The sequence below is a fragment of the Gymnodraco acuticeps genome, unplaced genomic scaffold (assembly GCF_902827175.1).
Source record: "Gymnodraco acuticeps unplaced genomic scaffold, fGymAcu1.1, whole genome shotgun sequence".
NCBI lineage: Eukaryota > Metazoa > Chordata > Actinopteri > Perciformes > Bathydraconidae > Gymnodraco > Gymnodraco acuticeps.
In genome coordinates this window covers 7,049,077-7,069,239 of record NW_022990238.1, presented here as the reverse complement: position 1 = coordinate 7,069,239, position 20,163 = coordinate 7,049,077, and the positions used below count along the sequence as shown (strand labels likewise).

The following is a 20,163-nucleotide window of genomic DNA, read 5'->3' as shown; positions in this document are numbered from 1 at the left end:
TGAATACATTTAAAAAAGTGTTCTTTTTTAAATTGTAGTTCTTTATTTTTTTATTTTTTTAAATGCCACAGTGACTTCTATTTAGTATTTTCAAATCAGGAGTTTTCAACCCTTATTAATTATTGGACCGTTTCCATAAACTCCGCCTTTGACTCCCAATTGACCAATCAGCAATCTCCAACCTGTGAACGCGGAAATAAACACGGAAGCGCTTCATAGATAAACACGACACGTATATTGTGTCGAGTTTCATGCTGTACTAACATAAATGGGCTAAAAGTAAATACATTCCAGCAGATTTCACACTGTAGTATAATTCTGCTTTTAGTTTAGTCAGCCCGCGTGTCTCTTGATCCTCACAGGCTAAATGGAGACAGACAGATGTGTGGTTCTGGCCACAGAGCGATATGGCAGCTCCGAGTCCTGGAAGTATTGTGCAGGCGATGCAGTGTTAGAGAGGAGAAGAGACGAGAGGGAAGGGGAATCAAGAGGAAACATCATTGTTCGAAGTTTCAAAGTAAGGATTTATATGCCTTCTATGTCCAATAAAATAAAATATGAGATGTAAAATCTGGACTGGAAAATATATTCAAAATCCAAGATCCAACCCTCCCCCCTGAGACACACATTTTAACTTCTTATTTCAGAGTGTCTTTCTGCCTCAAGGCTATCCAGAAAGCGTCAGTGAGGATTACGTGCACTACCAGTTTTGGGATACTGTGCAGGTACAGTAAATAGTTCACCAAAACTCTTAAGATCATCACCTTCTTCATCAGATGAAAACTCCCGTCTCTCTCTCTCTCTCTCTCTCTCTCTCTCTCTCTCTCTCTCTCTCTCTCTCTCTCTCTCTCTCTCTCTCTCTCTCTCTCTCTCTCTCTCTCTCTCTCTCTCTCTCTCTCTCTCTCTCTCTCTCTCTCTCTCAGGCTTTCTGCAGCTCTCTGTCAGGGACTCTGGCCACTCAAGCTTCTCTCAAAGGTGTGGGTGTTGGAAACCAAGAGGCAACAGTGGCAGCAGCCACAGTGACCTGGCTACTAAGAGGTGACACCTTGAAATATACCATTATTGTACATTTCTCTTGCATTGGGAGTGCAACTTTTGAACGAATGTTTCTCCTGCAGATGGAACTGGCATGTTGGGAAGAATCTTCTTCGCTTGGCAGAAAGGGTAGGCTCATATTTTATATTATATTTGTGCCCCTTTTTCACTGATGTCAATTTCACTTTATGATCAGTTTTTTTGTCTTTATTCCAGGAGTAAATTAGACTCTGAGGCCAAAAAATGGAGGTATGCATGGTGAAGAGGCGCTCAATTAAGACAATTAACAGTCTACGGTCTGCTCATTAACATTAACTTTTTCTTTTAAATTCTTACCAGACTTTTTGCTGATGTTCTCAATGACATTGCCATGTTCATGGAAATATCGGCTCCATACTTTCCTGCTGGCTTTACCCTGATTGTGTGTACTGCAGGGGTATTCAAGGTAAAAGGACACCTTTTAAATAACTTTAGCCAGGTGTGATTACAGTTTAAAACTTGGAGTCACCGTTTTCTTCTCTAAGATAAATACTTTTCTAAATAAGTGAACCTTGAGCTTTGTTTCGAAGATGATGTTTGATTTCACAATATCAAGAACGATCATCCAAATACCGACTATTTATACACTTCTAAATTCACAAATACCAGTCATAAAGAAACAGAGTCCTGACAAATAAGCTTTAACTAGTGGTTCCCAAACTGATACAAGACTCCTGCGCAAGATACAACTTCCTTAGAGTAAATTGTTATTTGTTTCAAGCTGACTTTTTTTAATCTTCTCCAGTCTCTTGTTGGAGTGGCAGGCGGTGCGACCAGAGCTGCTCTGACGGTTCACCAGGCTCGCAGAGACAACATGGCTGACATCTCCGCCAAAGATGGCAGTCAGGTATTCAACTTATACTACTTATTTTGTCAGACTGTTTATTGTAGATAAGGGGGAACAGCTTAATTACTTGTGAAGAATAACATTGGGATTTAGTGACAATGATCCATCATGTACAATACCAGGCCCTTGATTATGAACCTCAATAGATTTATTCCAGAATGGATTTTGTTATTTACAGATATGCATGTTCTACTGTAACATATCTAAACAGTTTAATTTCATAACAACTACTTTCTCACATTTCTGATGTGGTTGCAAAGAAGGAATGTAATTCTTGTCATCATGTCTTTAATTCCTCACAGGAGACTTTAGTGAATCTGGCTGGACTTCTGATCAGTTTAATCCTCATTCCCCTTGTCACTGATAATCCAATGTAAGTGTTGTTATAGATTAATAATTACCATAATATTATTATACAGTGAATCATATTTTACTTCTTTCTCCCCCTCAGACTGACTCTCAGCCTCTTCTTCTTCTTCACCATTCTCCATCTCTTCGCCAACTACAAGGCTGTGCGAGCGGTTGTCATGGATACCTTTAACGAGGCGAGGCTTTCAATCGTGCTGCAGCAGTACCTTCGAGACAAACAGATCCTGTGTCCACTGGAGGCCAATCAGAGAGAACCAGTTCTTCTGGGTAATAATAATAATGAGTTTGCTGACATTTGATTGACTATTTTATGTATTATGTATACAATTTAGATAACATTAATACTAATCATTTTATTGTCTTTTTTCCTTTTGAAATAACTTATAAACCTATTATGTTATAACTATTGTAAGGGGCTGAGAGGCAGGGTAGTAGGAGGCACCTACATTCCCAACAGGTGGCTCCACACCTGGTGCTAATCACTCCCTCAAGGGAGACAAAGCACACAGAGTTGCTCAGTTGTGTGTGGCACATGGAGGGAGCAGGAGGCTCCCAGCGTGAGGAAACATTTTGGTAAGCTGGTAAGTCGGTTAGCGGCCCGGCTACGTTAGCCTTTGTTAAAGGGAAGGTATTTTTGAGTTTAATAGCAATAAAGCCTTTTTTTTATTTGAACACTGCCTCTGTCGTGATTGCTGCACTACCACTTTTCTCTTTATCTGCCCAGTCCTGTTACACTATATAACAGTTACATAATTTCCTGCTACTATGTGAAAACATTCAGCATTCTATTGAAGTCATCATGCATTATTTAATTATGCCTAAATGTAAGCTGTTTTGTCTTAAAGTAAAAAAGTAGTTTCAGCGATGATACGCAATAAATGTCAATATGATAAGTCTGAGCATTCAAAATTAAGAAATTTTCCTTTTTTTTTTCTCTCCAGAGTTTAGGAAAACTATGCCAATAAAACTTGGAGTGAGGCTACAGGAGGTTGTACAAAGGTAATATCAGGTTTCACTTAAATGACTAAAAACAACACAATAATGAAACAACAATACATTTTCAACAATGTAGTAAAATGTATTTGCTTATTATTTTGAAGTCCGGCTGAACTGAATTTGGCTTTGAAGGAAAACAACCTGCCTTACCTGTTGGGAGTAAGAAATGGTATGTAATCTTTCAATCCCCACTATAGAACAGCTTGTTAAAAAGCTATAAAACATTCCTTAACCCTGCTCTGTTCTTCTCAGGATGTGTACATGTTTGTTTGAGACCAGAAGCATCAGTACATGATGAAATCAGAGCGATGTGCCAAGCTCTGTGGCTCAGCAGGGTCCTGAGCCCTCTGACTTCCAGAGATCATCCGAAACAGAAGAGTGAGCCTTTACCTCCATTCATTTCTTTACCTAACATAAATAAAAAAGATTTTTCGGATTCACATGCTTTATTATGTTTCAAAAGGTAACTGGGAAATGGTGCATGAGAGTCACAAGTTGATGGACACCATTTTCAATCCATTTCTCACAGGTGAGCACTAAACAGTTTTAATGTATATGTCACCAACATTACCCTGTGTAGTTTTAACATTTGAAAAAAAATTGTACTTATAAATTCCAGGTGTGGAAGCTGCAGGATGGGACATAAAACGAACTTTACTTGACTGGGACGAGTGGAGAGTGGAGTGGAAAACAAAAAGCAATTGAGCTGTGAGACTTCTGCAGTGCATTGTTTATTGAACATTTCTTAATGATAATTAAACAGTGACATTTTTAAGTATCCCTTGTTTGATATTTTTTGTAATCAATTTGTATGATAAATGTAAAAGGAAAAACATATTTTTGTATGTGAGGACTTTGATTTTTACGTGTATATTAAAATTCAAAGCTGGGGGGTCAGTGAGTGAATGTTAATTGAAGGGGATTGCTCAAGTTTTTTTCATTCTTGTCTTAAACTACAATACATTGCATGTAAATGTGTTTAAATGTGTCAAATAAACAAAATATGACTGCCATTCAATATGTTATCCATGAGGTGGCGTTGCAGGAGATTCCTTTCGGTTCCTGTGCAAGAAACAACATCCGTTAGAGAAACCTTTGTGTCTCACATTTTGTAGGTGGAAAATAAGCACTTCCGGTTCGTGTATTTAATGAACATATGCCGTCAATTATTCAACAACAGGGTTGAATCTTTATATATACAGTCTATGGGTTGAATACAAGAAAAGCACATATTCACATCTAAAGAACAGCTAAATAGTATTTAATTTATGTAGGGTTTATTTTAGACAAAAGGTTTCAAACCCCTCATGATATTATTTTGAAAATTCTGACCGGATATTGAAGTGGTATTTTCTTTTTACTTGACTACTGTATCAAACAAATATCTTGGCCACAATATCAGTGTGTTAGTCTCAAATTAAACAACATTTTGTCCTAAATGGGAAGATATAAATGTGCTTACAATTGCGAAAGCTCCAGCGAGACCGATGTGAAGTATTTTAAGTGAGTTTTAACATTATTCACTCGTAAACAGGGAAAACCTTGCAGATTTGTGGAAAGTTAAGCTAACTTAGCTAACATAAAGATCAGCATGAATCACATTAGGTAGCCACTTTTTGGTTTCCCGGCGTAGTGTTTCCAGCTCGTTTTGATGTTTGATCTAGCAATGCTTTTTAAGTATAAAAGTAAACATGATGAGCCTAATGGGGTATAGAAAAAGTCATTGAAATCTTTATTTCTTGCTCTTTCAAAATGAAAATAACGCACATTTCAATTATTATTTAAAAGAGTCTGGACTCTGTGAAAATGTAGTCATAATTTGACAATTGTAGGTATGTGTTTTTGTTAACGAGTTGTTCTATGTGGTCTAATGGTTTCACCAATTTGAAAGTGGGTTTTAGACAGACACTGTTAATGTGATGAATTGCAAATAGAAAAATACAAGGCAAATGTTACTGTCTTTAAAAATGATAATAAGTTAATAATGTCTGTGCTACTGTAGGTTTCCCCTGTACAATCCCAGAAAACTGAAGAAATGGCTTCTCAACATGAAGTGGAAGGACTGGACGCCATCTCGCTTCTCAGTGCTGTGCATCGACCACTTTGAGGAACAATGCATCGACAGATCAGGAAAATGTGTGAAACTGCTAGAAGATGCAGTTCCAACCATATTTCCATCCCCTGGCGATGCACAAAAAAGGAAGGTTTGTATGTTGCCAACATATTTTTCAGAACAAGATATTTAAATTCTTTAATTGGCTAGCTGCTTCATCAAAAAAACGTCTTTGTCCTTTCTTGATAATTCTCTAATATATATATATATCATATGTAATTACTGTCCACCTGATGCAGGCTTCCAGCACCCCAAGAAGTAAGAGGAACAAGGTGAGAGCATATTGTATTGACATTTAACTGTAATAAAACATTTGAGCTTTCTTTGACTGAAGTTAAAAATATAAATCAGGGACCTCAATCTCTGAAATCTCTGAAACAGTGTGTGGTTTTCTGCATTGTGAACGCAGCCCCCTGATGTTAAAGCCTCTCACACAAGTCCACCTCAGTCTCCAACAAGGACTCCTGTCAAGGCAAAGACAAGAGTCCAGAGCAAAGAAGCCAGACAGACAGAAGAGCCTGCTGGGTATGTTACTATAGAAAGTGTATTTTATCAAGTTTGTACCCATTTGTATTCTTGCCTTTTTAATGCGTCTTGTTGTCTTGTTTGATATCAGAGACAAAGACCCAAAAAAGACTAATGACAAATGGAGGATTATTGTCGATGAAGGGCTGTTGAAGATAGAGTCATTTCCACATTTCTTCCATGGAGATTATTGCGAACCACGTGTAAGTGATGTTATTATATATCAAATATAATTACAAATCCGTGTTTTAATAATTTTAAAAACAAATATTTTTTCATAGCATAAATCAGGGCATGTATGGTATGACATTAGGCAGATTAAAAGCCTTATGTTGTTGGATATTTACCATAATTATTAAGTTTATTATTATCCATTACTGTTCTTACATTTTTCTAATATGATTATTTTCTATTTTTCACACACACCCTCAGGACATTCAGTGGGCTCCAGATGACAATTTAAGTGTATGTAGTCTTCATGATTTGAAAATGCAATATTTGCCTTTTAAACTTGGACTTCTATATTAAGATGTATTTTAAACAAGTGCTCTTCTGTAGTGTTCACAGACAGCGTGTGAAGATCCCGAAAAGTTGATAGAGGTATGTTACTCTGAGATAATCTGATTGTATGGAAACAAATAAATACAAACTAAATGGATTGGGATTCTTATTGCAATGGCATGTGTGCACGATGTGATGGCAGGTGAAAGAGCCGTGGCAGTGGCTTGGCCTGGATGTCAGGGGTCCGCTGCATCAAACACTGAACGGGCACAAATACATCTTGACTGTGACGGACTACTACTCCAAGTGGGTGGAAGCTGTGCCGATGCAGTCTTGCCTCCCTCCAGATGTGGCAAAGCAAATCGTGGACATCATCGCCCACTTTGGATACCCGTTCAGAATCCTCTCCAGACTGCCTCATGACATAGTCCACAAAGTGAGTACATTGTTGATTGAATTGATACTTTTGATAACCGCCCCTTTTTAGTCATTGTAATTGCCAGACTTGTAAATAGCTTCCATCTCAATATTCAATTCATCTGACATAACCATACTTTTTTGATAGAAGTTCCTGAAAACTAACCAAACATAGGGGCCTTAAATCAGCCCAAAGTCTGTCATTGAAGGTTTCTTTAAAACCACATTTAAGGGATATAGATATAGTGGCATATTGTCTTTGCATAGGATTTATAACCCTTAATAGTCTAATTCTGTTGTTGTTCAGCAATGACATGAACGCTCACAATAGTAAACATGATAATGTTTGTAATCTCTACCACCATCCATCACACTTAATGCAGCTGCTGCATAAGATCTTTTGTTGTTTTCTTTGCTATCAATCCAGCCATGAAGCTTTGACAACAACACCAAGAAAAAAACCTTCTTTGATCAATTACATTTAGACACATGCTAGTGGGACCCTAGCAAGGAGTATGAGCAGACTTTTTAGCTCCCTACAGATATTAGTTATAATTGTATTGGTGCAGTATTGTTTCCTTATCGACCAGTTTCTCACATGTACACTGTGTTAGATCAACAGAGAACTGAAAGATCAGCTGAAGGTCTCCATGGCTCTTGTTGTCTATCATCAGCAGACGGGCACTTTGGATTTGGTCACACAGCAGATGATTGACAGGTCTGTACTTTACATACAGATCTTATTTGCTCTCTTATTACTATATCTGTATTTCTTTGGTGCATTTCAGAGGTCCAAATGTATGTGTCATGGCCACATTAAGGTCACTCCTGGAAATGAAATGTTTCTTATTATTCCAACATGTTTTCTTTTTGCTGCTCCCTAACAGGATGGTAAGTGATCTAATAGAGGAACATGCGCCCGACTGGGATGTCTATCTGCCTGCCAAGGTTTTCAGTCTGTGTTTCAAAGAGCATTCAAAAACAAAGGAGAGACCCTTTTCAGTGCTCTGCTGTAAGGGACCAGAGCCTGTTCATTCCCCCAGAGGACTGGATGTAAGTGCAGGTTCTAAGCATTTGACTTGTCTATGATAAATACACACACGCTGTAAAATGACTCTTGTTTTCTTGCCTGTTTGTTCCACAGTATGTTTACTCCAAGATCCGGGAGAGTGCTTTTGTTGTGAGATAAATATTTCAAGTTTATTTGGTGAGTTGAATACATTTTCAAACGTTTATGTGTCCAAATACATACCACATTTTTATATAATATTAAGAAAATGCTGGTGTACTGGTGAATCATTTTGGCATTTTTTAAGGTGTTATCCAGAAAGAGAAAGTCAATGAATTTGAAAACATTCTAAGACAAGTTTGAGGATATTAGGGTATTTTTTAACAGTTTACTTTGATGTTACCAATTGTTTCTATTATTGTTTTACAGGTCAATTGATGTGGAAGGAAATCGGTTGGTGTCATTAACAAAGCGGGGAAGAAGGTTATTTTATGACCGATCAAGAACTGTCATGGAAATGTGCTAGATTTCTGTTGGTGATGTTAGTTTGAGTCTTGTAGATAAAACAATGATTCACGTCAAGATTCTGTGAGTTGGCCCTTCTGTTACATAAGCTCCTAAATCTTCTTGAGCAACTGTGAGACAGCTGGAGTCCAGTTATTTTGGGTTGGAACATTTTAGGCCTCTTTGCCTTATTGTTTGTTGTTTATGTATGTAAAATGTAAAACATGTATAATAACTTTAAATGAGAATTGTGTTGACTAAGTGGCATTTTGCAAAATGAGACTACGAAAAAAATACTCCTGCGTAGTCAATGTGTTTTTGAAATAAATCAACTTTTCAGCAGTCAGCTTTACGTGTTAACATGAAAAAGCTTTTACACAAATAAGAAATCTTTTGGACAAAAAAACGAAAACACCATCTAGGTTTCAGGAGCATGTTTCAAGTGACACATTTTCTAGTATGCCCATTCTATTTTATTTAGTTTATAAATTCTAATTGTTTTTATTTTTAAAACCACCTTTCGAAGTAGTATTTACCCGTTTGTGTAGGTTTTTAAATGATTGTAATTCTTTCTGTATCACACTTTGATGCAGCCTCTTATCTGCCAACCAGATGTCATTACAGAAAAACAGACCTCTTTCACATTTTGTCACACCTTGCTTAATTTGTTATTCTCAGCTGCTGTCAGTTCAGCTGTCACACTCACTGCAGTGACAGCTGCCTCGGGCTGAGAGGAGGAAGTTTAGTTCTTCCACATGAAGAAATGCAACCAGTTAAAATAAACACCTGTTTGTTTCACTAGGGAGGGAGACATGCTGAAGGCTTATCATTGGTTTGATGATGAAGCTCTGTTGTCTCCATATATAGCTTCATTTCTTTCTTGAGACATGAAAGTGGGGTTTTACTTTAGCAAATGTACTTGCATGTAAAACTGAACAACAATATATAATATGAATTTGAAAGTACAATTGTGTCGAACTTTAAAAACCACAAATCACATTTCTAGTATCACAGATAAATAATAAATACATATCTTTATTGAATTTAGTAGAAAATAAATAAATATGCCTTTGATTTGTTTGAATGTGAAATAACAACACCCCATTCCTTTGAATATAAAATAAGAAGCTGGGAAATAGGATATATAAATCCCCTAAATTAATGTGGAATTATACACACACATTATAAAAGTCCTTTGAAAACCTTTTTGTTTGAAAATCGATTTCTTATTCAACCACGTTATCTCATGTCTATGTTTCTATGCATTTATTTAGAAACTCAGTGCCTTTTTTTAAATGTATTCCAGCATATATTTCTAAAGAATCGTTTTATTTAAATATTAAATAAAATCCAAAATAACACTAGAATAAGAGGGTTAAAGTGCCGCCACCTGCTGGTTGGTGTTGGAGTTGTTCTGTCTGCTGTGATCTCAGTAGTCGCTGTGCGGTGGAGGCAGTTTTTTTTTCCTGTGTGCAACCAACCGCAAGAAATGGTGAGTGAGGAAAACAGATACAGCTCACAGTGTAATTGCCTGTTGACTAAACAAACCTTACTTTAATTTCTCATTTAGACATTGTCTGAGTTTAAAGATACATGCTGACAGTTGGTAAACTAAGCCTGTCTTATAAAACGGTCCTCCTAAAGCTGATGCCTTTGTTTAGCTAACGCTTGCTGGCATGAGTTAGCTTCCTTACATTGGTTAACGTCAACATTGTAGCTCAGATAGCTTCGACTGGGCTTTGCAATGCTAGAATTAATATCAAGGAACGCATAGCAGGGTCCAATACAAATGGCATATATATTAGCATTGTTTTTAAAAAGTGACAGCTCAAACAACAAACTTTGCTTTTGATGAAATGGCTAGCTTACCATGAAGAAGCTAACTAGCTGAAGTTGACAGGGACGATAGATGCTGTAGCTCAGCTAACGTTGTTATCTACAAAACGACATATATTAAAATAAACTTGATGTCAACATTTACATGTATGCATAAAAGTGTGTTCAGTGGTAACTTTTCTATCGAGGAAGCTAAAGTACTGCAGCTAACAGTTGGTTTACCGACCACCTTAGTAGCCAGAGCTAAGCTAACCTAGCTCGTTTTGACGCTAGCTAGCAGCTGCTATGGCCAGTCTTTTTGATCATTTTATCGAAGTACACTATTTGCATTGATATGCACAATAACTTGACTACTTTTTAAAATTGTACTTTTATCTAGTCAGAATGAAAATAAAAGACATCCACAACAACATTCTTATCAGTATAAATGGTATTTCAAGACATAGATCTACAACTTTGATTGTAGTAGTTAACATTTAATTTAAGAAACCAGTTTAAAACCTTAGAAAGTGTAAGTTGCCAAGAATAATTAACTAAATAACCAAACTGCTGTCCCTGCCAGCTTCACTACAACTTCCATACATTTACATATGTTTACTGATTTTTCTGAACACCGATAATGGTAAAATAAGTTTTGCATTTTATTTCCCCGAGTTTAACAAATAACCACAGAGCAATATCTTCAGTTTGGCACAATCTCATGTTTGTGTTAAAGACAATGAAACAGTCTATCAACCTACTGTAAACCATAAGCAAATAAAGTAGATAATAACATGCCAATAACTCAGGCTAAACTCCAAAATCTTCACCTCTACTACTACCTATATGTTATTAATGCCAGGGAGAAGGTTTTGTAACAGTTGCACCATATTAGAAAATGAATAAACACATATTTATACAAACATAGGAAGTTGAAGCAAAAATGTTACATTCATAAAAAATAAGCTATCTGCTACTCAAACTGTTTGGTATTAGTACTTTTACATAACTTAAGGGTTTGGGTACTTCTACCATTATTGCATGTCATTGTCATTATATGATTTAGCATCACATGTCCAACTTGTTATGTTAAAGTATAATGCCTTAGTTTTTTCACAGCTTGTCTGAAACACCAGTATGACCTACATTTTTCAGTTCATATCACTTTATGACTAATAATCTGCAATATACAGAGACTAGAGAACATTCATAAAGATGTTGCTTCATGAAATGACTCGGATAAACCAGTTTAACTTCAGGATGTAACGTTCCTAATCGGCTTTGGTTTTATTGATGTTCGTGCTGGAATATTTTTAAAAAAAGTAAAGAATACACCTTGAAGTCATCAGTGCCTCATGTCCAGTTTTTCCTCTGTGACTTTTCTTTCAGGATGTGTTTCTTATGATCCGACGTAACAAGACAACCATCTTCACAGATGCCAAAGAGTCAACCACAGTCTATGAACTCAAGCGCATTGTGGAAGGCGTTTTAAAGAGGCCACCTGAAGATCAGAAACTTTACAAGGTAAAAGACCTGTCCTTGATAGGGAAATGTTAGTTAGTGGACCACTTTCAAGTTCCATTGTCATATTTGTCAGTGAATTGAACATATTCAGCCTTCTTACTTTTAGACAGACAAAACAACCATATTAAAACGTCGCTTTTGGCTATGAGATACTTTTAATGGGATCTTTTTAAAGCATGTATGTCTGTATTTAATATATATGCAATGTTACAATTCAATGAATGAACTGCTACTGTATATGATCATATTTTTTTATCAATGTGATGAATTGCATCAATTTGTTGGGTTCACTATATGAATAAAAACAGAGATACCTTTCTAACTATTTTAGATATCACTGCACTGTCAGTCCTAGATCTCTTCAGATGCCTTGAACTCAATCTTTGTAAAGGCTGTTACTTTATACTGTGTGACTCACTGTGTTAAATATAAAGTGAATCAAGCTCTACACTACCATTTTCTTTACCAGGATGACGTGATGCTCAATGACAGTCAAACTCTTGGGAACTGTGGCTTTACAAATCAAACAGCCCGACCTCAGGCCCCAGCAACGGTGGGATTAGCCTTCCGTCTGAGTGGTAAGTAGTGTAGCCTTTAATCGCCCCCATGTTAAAACATTTTCAGGTAGTTTTGTTATTTAAATACCATCAATTATTTTGTTTTTTTGTGTGCCCTGGTTTACTCCGTTTTGTAAACTCTTTCTCTCTTTTCACCGTTGTCACTTTCTGTCATTCTCCCAGATGATTCATTTGAGCAGCTGAGGCTCGAGTCTTTCTCCACTCCCCCAGAGCTCCCTGACGTCATGAAGCCCCAGGACTCGGGCAGCACAGCCAACGAGCAGGCTGTACAGTGAGGGAGGGGGCAGGAAGACCAAAGGGACACACGGGGGTCGGAGGGAGAATGCACGGATTGGAGGGAGGGTAGAATTTTGGGAAGTGATGCTTCCACGGGTGAGTTTTACCATGCCGACAACAGATCTTCAGCTGGGCATAAACAGTTACAAACACGGATACCCCTTGTTGTAAATGTGAGGGTGGGTGCTTCAAAGTGGTTTATTTGTCCTGAAATCGGTGAACGCATGCTAGATAAATTGATAATTTCACACAAGACCCTTCAGATTCCTGGAGGGCTTGTCACAACACTGTCAGTCACCCATGGGATTGGTAACGACTGAACATAAGAAATTGTACCTCGTATTTAATTCATTCTAGTCTTTATTTGGGGTAAGGTTATTGCTGCCTTACTTGTGTTTTTTATTTTGCTGGCTTAAACGTTGGAGTTGATGAGGTGTGACATGTTTAGGCTTTATGTTTGTGTGTTTCTTTATTAAACTATTACTAGGATTTAACATGTTTTTGGTCTTTGGCCTGGATATGTGTTGCAACAATAGCTTGGATTTTGTGAATTTCTAAGTTACCATCTGTATTTCAAAAACAACCATAGTAATCTGAAATAAAATAGATTAACTTGTTGGCAGGAGATCTGGCATTTAAGATGAGCATTTTCCAGGTTCTTTACCAATCAGTAGTTGTAGCTGCTCACAGAAGTTACTGAGACTGAATGCACTCATTGGTATTTACAACACATGTTACGCTGGCATGGACCTGGTGTTGAATGTGAAGTTCGACAGGCAGCAATCAAAAATAAATTAAGAGTGATTTTTTTTTACCTTACCAATTTCCTCTCCAATGTTTATTGCAGCTGATGACATCTTAGAGATGTTGATGAGATCTTGACTTTAATCAGTGGGGCAAACCGTTTTAATTGAACAGGAAGTTTGTCATGTGCAAAGTTATGAACCGTGCCTGTGAATAGCTGGCTGCACATCTGACTCTGCATTGTACCAGAATCCCTTCCTATTAAGGTTCAGTTCATGCTGCAACTTGTGTTGTATTATACCTGATTACCTTATTTCTTATAGTTTTCCTGAAGTTAAAAGGGGAATTATTATCTGCACATTGAATGAAATCAAAAAATCACATAAAAAGCTGTATAATCAAATTTAAATATAACACTGGGTCTTGTGATCTAGAAAACTACACTTAAAGAAACAACTAAAACCCTCTATTAGTTACAACAGGAAATTACATTCTGACCGTGGGTTGTTGAATAACATGGTTGACATTAACATTTGCAAGTGGAGGCTGTTAAACAGTAGGACATGATCAAAGTTGCACTTGTAAATGATTTCAACATTAAAACATCTGTTTTTCACCCCTGTGCACTGTGGTGTTTTGTATACAGTCCAAGGTAAACACAAGATAGTTATAGATATTGAATTATTTTGTGCCAACTAAAAATAATTATTGATTTTGCTTTACATTTTATCATACAGTGTTTACTTGCAGTGCTAAGAGTCAGCTTCATATGCAATAACATAAGCTATCACAGAAGATAATGGCAAGGTAATGAGTTGAACACATACTGTAACTATATTCAATAAGATGGGATGGCATTTACTATGACTTGCTTTCTCAGTCACTTCATAAATTGGTTAATAAAACAATACACTTTTAACATATACCACTTTGCAAACAATGTTGTTAGTTAAGTTCATTCCCATAGGTACTGTACTTTTTCATAAATGAAATGTGCTTGAGTTAAACCTCACTAACATGTTTCAAAGAGAAAATTGTATTATTTAGATAGACATACTTACTTACTGTATGTTTTGATTTAATTTTAAAACGTGTTTATCCCTTGACATTTGCCTTCAGATACATTAACCTGTGTATATGTTTATTTTTACTTTGTGTATTGTTGTTAATGATTGAAAACAAGTTTCCGAATTTTCCGAAAGCACTTGAAGGCAGCATACTGAACTTTATTGAACACATGAAGGCAACGTCCGTTAGCTAGCAGTAGCAGGCTAGTTTAGCATTCTGCTAGCCTCGGTGATCAGCGAGTCCTAGCTATGCAACTACTAACAACTTAGTTGGTTTAACTAACGTGTCCTATACATGGGCAAAAAAGAGTACCCATGACTTAACAAAGGATAGGCCAACATAATACAACAACAAATGGAGGAGTATGTTTTATCTGCGGGCCGGGCCGTGCTGGACATGGTGGAGCGGGAGTGGCAGCCCCTGTCCCCGGGCGAGCTGGAGCAGCGGCTGGACCAGGCGGTGGAGGGGGTCCTGGAAGCTGAGATGATGGCGACACTTAAAACTCAGTCTCCTACTGCTTTATACGTACATTCATTGCAGAGTCAAACTAATGTGCAGCCCGAAGATTTGCAGACGACAACATTGTGCAGCAGTCCCGCGGAGGAAGAGTACCCGGAGGAAGCTTTGGAGGCTTCAGACGGTGCTGCAGTCCAGGTATCAGTCTGTGTTAGGTGATACGAACACACTTACTGTTAAAATAAGTTTCTGTCAAAAGGGGTAACATGATTTAACTTATCTGCTGTGCACTAATCTGATATTCTCACGTGTTTTTCTTCGAACAAGTGTACACAGACATTGTAAGACCCCAGGGTTGACACAACACTCAAGGCTACAGTGTATTCAAATAAGATACACATTAAATGCACATCAAACTAGCACAATTCAATGTTACCAACTTTACCTAAAAAGGCAGTTTAAAGCAAATATTTTTGTTGTGGTTAACAGGTCAAACTTTTATTTTACTTTCAATATTATTATTCCAATTACGACAACAATAATACAAAAGTTTGATCATATTCATATATATCCTTATCTTATATGTTTTTGATGTTTGTTGAAGCCCACTGAGTTTACGTTTGTCATTTGAAATGTATCATACAAAAACTTTTTGCGACATTTCACACCAAATGTTTACATTGCCTGTCTTTGGCCTCATGTTTCTTTCGAGCTGCCCCTTCTTTCAAACCATTAAAGAGACCAATATATTTGTTTATTTTTCTTGCTGTTAGACTATGGAGATACACTCTTTCTTGCAACAATAAATTAGTTAGTGAATGCATTATGATACGAAAAAATGTCGCCTGAAATACCTTGAATCAGTGTCTGACTGATACTGGAACATAATCTTCTTTTTTCCCCCCCTTCTATCAGTACATCACAGACCTGCTTCAGAGCTCCAAATCCAGGGCTCGAATGGCAGGACGGGCTCGCTTGTCCCTGTCCAACACTGTCCAGCTGTCCCTCACTCTGCTCTCTGAGCGAGTCAGCTACCGCTCTGTGTCCCGCCTCTTCCACCTGGAGAAAGGAAACATCCACAGGACCTTCTTTTCTTTCTGTGAGCGCATCAACACACTGGAAGAGAGGCAAATCAGATGGCCAGTCGGTGGGTTGACTTCAATGTTGTCTGTGGGACATGATCAGTGAAGTGTCAATGATTTAAGAGTAGTTTGAAAATAATAATATTGATGGTATTTCCCCGTTTTTCTCAAGGCATAGAAGCTGTAGAAGCCCTTTTCCCACTTTGCATACAAGAGATAGAGCAGCAGCAAAGTCTCCCTCAGGTCCTGGGAGTGTTGGGACACACCCGCATCCCCATCCGCCTGCCTATAGGGAAACACGATGTGGAGAGCACAATGCCTGAGGTGAAGAGGATGAAGGAGGAGGCTCATCCCGACTCCTGGCTCAACCTTCAATTCGTATGTGACCGTAAGGGCCGGTTCCTACACTGCACAATCAGTAAAGGGTCGAACATGGACATGGGCAACGCTCTGAAAGACAAACTCAAACAGCATCCTGATCTGATGCCCCCTGGCTCCTGCCTCTTGGCCAGAGCTGGCTATCCGCTCACAGCTCAGATTTTAACTCCATATTTAGGGAATCAGGGACCCAGAGAGGAGCTCTTTGACAAGAATCTGGAGGAGCATTTTCACATCCTAGACCAAGCTGTTGCCAACCTGAAAGCCAGATTTCAAAGGCTCAAGTATCTGGATATAGGAAACTATGATCGAGCGAGAGCTGTCGTGCTAACAGCTTGTGTCTTGCACAATGTATTTTTGGACATGGGACAAGTGATTCAAGGAGACGTTGAGAAAGAGGAAGACACAACCCCAGAGGAAGATGGGGAGGTAGATGAAGAAGGTGCACAAAGACGTGACACCATCTCAGATTTGTTGTTTAAAAACGTTGGTTCTGTAAACACATGTGATGATATCTAGGGGAAGACTTTCAGAATGTTTATGCTGCACGGATGTCACATAAATGTATAAATAGTAAAACGACCTTAAAGACATCAAAACGGAATGAAAATGTAATCTCACAACAACAAAAAAGGACTTATACCAGACAAAAAAAACTGAGTGTCAAATTTTTTTTCTTCTAAGGAACCAAGGGATAAATCCTTAAACAATGATGAACAAAACACATCAGAAACCTATTGGAATATATTTTTGTTTTACAAAATGTTTGCTTTGCCTTAGAGCAGATCTTGTCTGCAATGAGACTGAGGGCCACAGCTCCCTTCGACACAGTTTACATTTAACTTTACACAGCTCTTCTTCATATCAGACCCTCCTGCTTTAAAGTTGATCAGAAATGCCACAGTGTGTTTCTCACTTTGACCACTAGTTGGCAAACAAGTTCAACAATCCACTTTCTACTTGATCAGGCTCATAGCCAAGACAGACAAAACATTTGCAAAGGCAGTATTTATGGCAGGACTCTTTATTAGAATACTCTACATTCTTAATGTGTTCACACTGGCTGATAAAGTGTATCCTATAAATACAATAACAGTACAAGCATGTCTATGAATACTATAGTTGTTATCGTTACCTCTATTAGGAAAGATGATCAGTTTAACTAACTATGGTTCCAGAGTCAAATGTGAGTATGAAGAGGTCTTATTTTGACTTCCCTTGAACAATAATCATAATCCTGCTGTGATTATTTCCACTTCAGTTTGTTCATTAGCACCATGTATTAAAGCAGACTAAAAATGTTCTACTCTTGCATAGGTTGTTGACATTAAATATCAATAACTGGAACAGTGATAATGGTACAATAACTCGCTCTTATCTTTTAGGAAAAAAATAAGTATAAATAACATCTAATAGGACATAAAAAAGGACAACTTTGAGGCGGCTTGTGATCTGCTTGCAGTAGAATCGAGAGCTGTCCAGGGTATATTTCGTGGGTCTGTGTCTCATGTCTCATCTTCTGGTGTCAGGTTGAAATGTGCAGAAGTCAGACCTATTCCTAAAATTGTGGGACTTGCCGGGGAGCTTACCTTTTAAAGCTGGCGCCCCATGTACAGAGGCTAAGGCTTAGTGCAAAGACTGCTGCATGTCATCTCAACCTATCCTGGTTAAATAAAGGTAAGATAAAATAAAAATAAAATCCTTCCCCAACTTTCCTTTCCGTCCTTGGCGTCGGCTATCGATTAAAGGCGAAAACAGCCAAAATAATATTTGAAAAAATCTACACATTCTTCAAACTGTAACATTTTGCCAAAACGATTATTCTATGAGATAAAAGTGTTACATTTACGAGGAGAAAAGCACAAACTTTCACAAATAAATGTTTCTATTCTCCCCCAGCTCTGTAATTATTATCTATTGTGAATCGTAAAAATTGCCCTAATTTGCCTTTGCCTTTCTTGGTGCATTGTCAAACGTCTTTTTTGATAAGAGCAACAACTTTTGGGGTTTAGTGTCCATCCTTTGACATCTGCATGCTGTTCTTCTCAGCCAGGCTGGAGATAGCCTGGGCCAGGTTGTTAATAGCCTCTATCTTCCTCTCCTCCAGGGCTTTCTGCTGAGCCCACATGTTCATCTTCCTCTCTTGCAGCTCCATATAAAGCTGCAGGACGTCTTGTGGCGGCCGGGCCGAGCAGGGAGCAGCTGATGTAGCAGGAGGTGTAGGGAGGATTGGGGTAAACCTCTTGCTGGCTATGGCATTGCCCACTCTGGTCCCACTGAGCTTTGCCCTTCGCTGGGCTTCGACCTCCTCCCTGCTCTTACCCAGGACCTCGTGCATGGCCTTGAAAAACTCCCAGTGGACGCTGTTCACCCCCAGCCTTTTTGCCCTCTCAGCATTCTTCCTGTAAGTTGCCAGCAAGTTTCTCCACTTGAGGTCACATTCATAGGCCTTCACTGTGACATTCGTTACTTCTGACTCCCGCAGTTTGGTGATCACTTTCTCTGCCACCATCTCCCAAAGTTTCTTTTTCTTGCACACTGGCTGATCAAAAGCCTGGTCCATTTCAAGTCTGGTGTTGACAAGGTGCCATGTAGCCTGCAGGGTCCATATAAATTCTAGAGAGGAAAACAAACATATAACATGTTTTTAAGTTACATCTACACCAATACTGTACTTTGCACTGGAGTATTTTCATTGTATGCAACTTCATACTTTAATTCCACTACATTTCATAGGTAAACCTTTTAGGTTTAACTTTATAAAAGGTGTCTGGCAGCTTAAGTAACTTTTAGATTTGAGGTTTTTCATCCCCTTTCCTTTCAGTGATTTGCACAGGCCAGAAACCATACAAGCATATGATAATTGTATAGTATGATATATTTTTCTACCCAACTACTATCAGCATAAGTATCCATATAACTGAATAATTACCTCCCAAACGTTTCATACTTTAAATGTAGTTAACAGATAAAACTTGCTTTACAAATACTTATTACTTACTTTTGTAAGGTTTTAGCATGGGTTTTACTTGTATTGAAGGATGTGAACCGTGCAGTATTAGTACTTTCACCCAAGTATTCTGATCTGAATTTCTTCTTTAATTTGTTGACAAAATATATAACTTTGCATTTAACCTCCTTATCATAGAATGTATGAATATAGAGACCCTTAACATTAACAGTTTTCCCCCTGTGTTTAAAAAAAATGAATCATTTTTATTTTACACAACCTGTCTGATGGAAACAACTATTTGAGGACACAAGTTAATGGATAACTTTCAGTTTCTTTAGTGTCACTGACAGTATATAGATCATGGTTTATGACAATAATAATAATCATAGATTAGTGCGCATTCATCAGGCCCTCCTCGCTGCATGCGATGACTGGATGAAACATTTTAAACTTCACCATGTAACGTTACTAACCAGCTTTGGCTTTATCGATGTCCACGCTACACACGACAGTTTCCTTTCCTTCAACTTCAGTACTGTGTATCACAATTGTCTCGAGTACCTCCATGGAGTTAATACTACAGAACTCAATGTATTAATCTGTAATTACCGTGGCATTTAACAACATTTCAGAAGCACCGATGCATCGCGTAAAACGATGACAATAACAACGTCACTTAGCCGCTTGGGACGTGTAGTTCGTTCTAGTGGCCATAAACGGGCTTCTAATGTTTATAGTGTATCAACTAAACTACAATCCCTAAACGCTGCGAACTGTTCAACACCGTCAACGCTTTATCACCGCTATGGGTAGTGTAGTTTTCAAAGAGAGGAAATGCATTGGGTGATTTTAAATGCAGCTTGATTTAAACTACATATCCCAGCGTATATCTAACTGGCCCACCTCTTCACTCCCTGCTCTCTTCCGCTACCGC

At 38.0% G+C, this 20,163-nt stretch overlaps 5 protein-coding genes and 1 long non-coding RNA gene across 7 annotated transcripts; 4 read left to right on the top strand and 2 right to left on the bottom strand.

The window, feature by feature from the left end:
• Positions 1 to 143: 143 nt before the first annotated feature.
• rusf1 (RUS family member 1) lies at positions 144 to 4,293 on the top strand. Its single transcript, XM_034220300.1, has 14 exons — positions 144 to 517; positions 648 to 725; positions 924 to 1,038; positions 1,119 to 1,164; positions 1,252 to 1,284; positions 1,375 to 1,480; positions 1,820 to 1,921; positions 2,224 to 2,294; positions 2,373 to 2,557; positions 3,232 to 3,289; positions 3,391 to 3,455; positions 3,539 to 3,664; positions 3,750 to 3,815; positions 3,906 to 4,293. The coding sequence occupies exons 1-14, from the start codon at positions 368 to 370 to the stop codon at positions 3,989 to 3,991; spliced, it is 1,287 nt and encodes a 428-aa protein (XP_034076191.1). The 5' UTR covers positions 144 to 367; the 3' UTR covers positions 3,992 to 4,293.
• Positions 4,294 to 4,633: 340 nt separating this feature from the next.
• On the top strand, positions 4,634 to 8,701 carry zgc:153292 (uncharacterized protein LOC100003014 homolog). Of its 2 annotated transcripts, none has more exons than XM_034220299.1 (12): positions 4,634 to 4,789; positions 5,289 to 5,490; positions 5,639 to 5,671; positions 5,809 to 5,924; positions 6,016 to 6,127; positions 6,357 to 6,389; positions 6,492 to 6,524; positions 6,628 to 6,861; positions 7,457 to 7,560; positions 7,730 to 7,895; positions 7,987 to 8,049; positions 8,281 to 8,701. In XM_034220299.1, the coding sequence occupies exons 1-11, from the start codon at positions 4,725 to 4,727 to the stop codon at positions 8,029 to 8,031; spliced, it is 1,143 nt and encodes a 380-aa protein (XP_034076190.1). In that variant the 5' UTR covers positions 4,634 to 4,724; the 3' UTR covers positions 8,032 to 8,049; positions 8,281 to 8,701. The 2 variants fall into 2 exon arrangements, with proteins under 2 accessions (XP_034076190.1, XP_034076189.1); XM_034220298.1 differs by having other exon boundaries at positions 6,483 to 6,524.
• A 1,062-nt stretch (positions 8,702 to 9,763) lies between these two features.
• On the top strand, positions 9,764 to 13,908 carry elob (elongin B). The gene is made up of 4 exons (XM_034219552.1): positions 9,764 to 9,847; positions 11,560 to 11,694; positions 12,164 to 12,272; positions 12,435 to 13,908. Exons 1-4 carry the CDS (start codon positions 9,845 to 9,847, stop codon positions 12,545 to 12,547), a joined length of 360 nt encoding a protein of 119 aa, XP_034075443.1. The 5' UTR covers positions 9,764 to 9,844; the 3' UTR covers positions 12,548 to 13,908.
• On the bottom strand, positions 13,432 to 15,866 carry LOC117548347. The gene is made up of 2 exons (XR_004569323.1): positions 15,671 to 15,866; positions 13,432 to 15,022 (listed from the first exon to the last, which is right to left on the bottom strand). It is a non-coding gene; the product is annotated as an uncharacterized LOC117548347 (long non-coding RNA).
• Positions 14,359 to 17,579, top strand: LOC117548344. The gene is made up of 3 exons (XM_034219549.1): positions 14,359 to 15,014; positions 15,732 to 15,963; positions 16,071 to 17,579. The coding sequence occupies exons 1-3, from the start codon at positions 14,715 to 14,717 to the stop codon at positions 16,793 to 16,795; spliced, it is 1,257 nt and encodes a 418-aa protein (XP_034075440.1). The 5' UTR covers positions 14,359 to 14,714; the 3' UTR covers positions 16,796 to 17,579.
• On the bottom strand, positions 17,285 to 20,078 carry si:dkey-66i24.7. Its single transcript, XM_034219551.1, has 2 exons — positions 19,703 to 20,078; positions 17,285 to 18,892 (listed from the first exon to the last, which is right to left on the bottom strand). The coding sequence occupies exons 1-2, from the start codon at positions 19,794 to 19,796 to the stop codon at positions 18,285 to 18,287; spliced, it is 702 nt and encodes a 233-aa protein (XP_034075442.1). The 5' UTR covers positions 19,797 to 20,078; the 3' UTR covers positions 17,285 to 18,284.
• Between the last annotated feature and the right edge of the window lie 85 nt (positions 20,079 to 20,163).

What these genes read in the sequence shown, in the direction of transcription:
- elob (XM_034219552.1), top strand. An exon ending in AAGATCAGAAACTTTACAAG is followed by an intron (nt 11,695 to 12,163) that starts GTAAAAGACCTG and finishes TTTCTTTACCAG; the next exon opens with GATGACGTGATGCTCAATGA. An exon ending in ATTAGCCTTCCGTCTGAGTG is followed by an intron (nt 12,273 to 12,434) that starts GTAAGTAGTGTA and finishes TCATTCTCCCAG; the next exon opens with ATGATTCATTTGAGCAGCTG.
- rusf1 (XM_034220300.1), top strand. Translation starts at nt 368, where the DNA reads ATGGAGACAGACAGATGTGTGGTTCTGGCCACAGAGCGATATGGCAGC. An exon ending in AGTTTTGGGATACTGTGCAG is followed by an intron (nt 726 to 923) that starts GTACAGTAAATA and finishes TCTCTCTCTCAG; the next exon opens with GCTTTCTGCAGCTCTCTGTC. An exon ending in TCTGAGGCCAAAAAATGGAG is followed by an intron (nt 1,285 to 1,374) that starts GTATGCATGGTG and finishes AATTCTTACCAG; the next exon opens with ACTTTTTGCTGATGTTCTCA.
- zgc:153292 (XM_034220298.1), top strand. Translation starts at nt 4,725, where the DNA reads ATGGGAAGATATAAATGTGCTTACAATTGCGAAAGCTCCAGCGAGACC. An exon ending in GAGATTATTGCGAACCACGT is followed by an intron (nt 6,128 to 6,356) that starts GTAAGTGATGTT and finishes ACACACCCTCAG; the next exon opens with GACATTCAGTGGGCTCCAGA. An exon ending in ATCCCGAAAAGTTGATAGAG is followed by an intron (nt 6,525 to 6,627) that starts GTATGTTACTCT and finishes ATGTGATGGCAG; the next exon opens with GTGAAAGAGCCGTGGCAGTG.
- LOC117548344 (XM_034219549.1), top strand. Translation starts at nt 14,715, where the DNA reads ATGGAGGAGTATGTTTTATCTGCGGGCCGGGCCGTGCTGGACATGGTG. An exon ending in CAGACGGTGCTGCAGTCCAG is followed by an intron (nt 15,015 to 15,731) that starts GTATCAGTCTGT and finishes CCCTTCTATCAG; the next exon opens with TACATCACAGACCTGCTTCA. An exon ending in GCAAATCAGATGGCCAGTCG is followed by an intron (nt 15,964 to 16,070) that starts GTGGGTTGACTT and finishes GTTTTTCTCAAG; the next exon opens with GCATAGAAGCTGTAGAAGCC.
- si:dkey-66i24.7 (XM_034219551.1), bottom strand. Translation starts at nt 19,796, where the DNA reads ATGGAGGTACTCGAGACAATTGTGATACACAGTACTGAAGTTGAAGGA. An exon ending in CATCGATAAAGCCAAAGCTG is followed by an intron (nt 18,893 to 19,702) that starts GTTAGTAACGTT and finishes TTTCCTCTCTAG; the next exon opens with AATTTATATGGACCCTGCAG.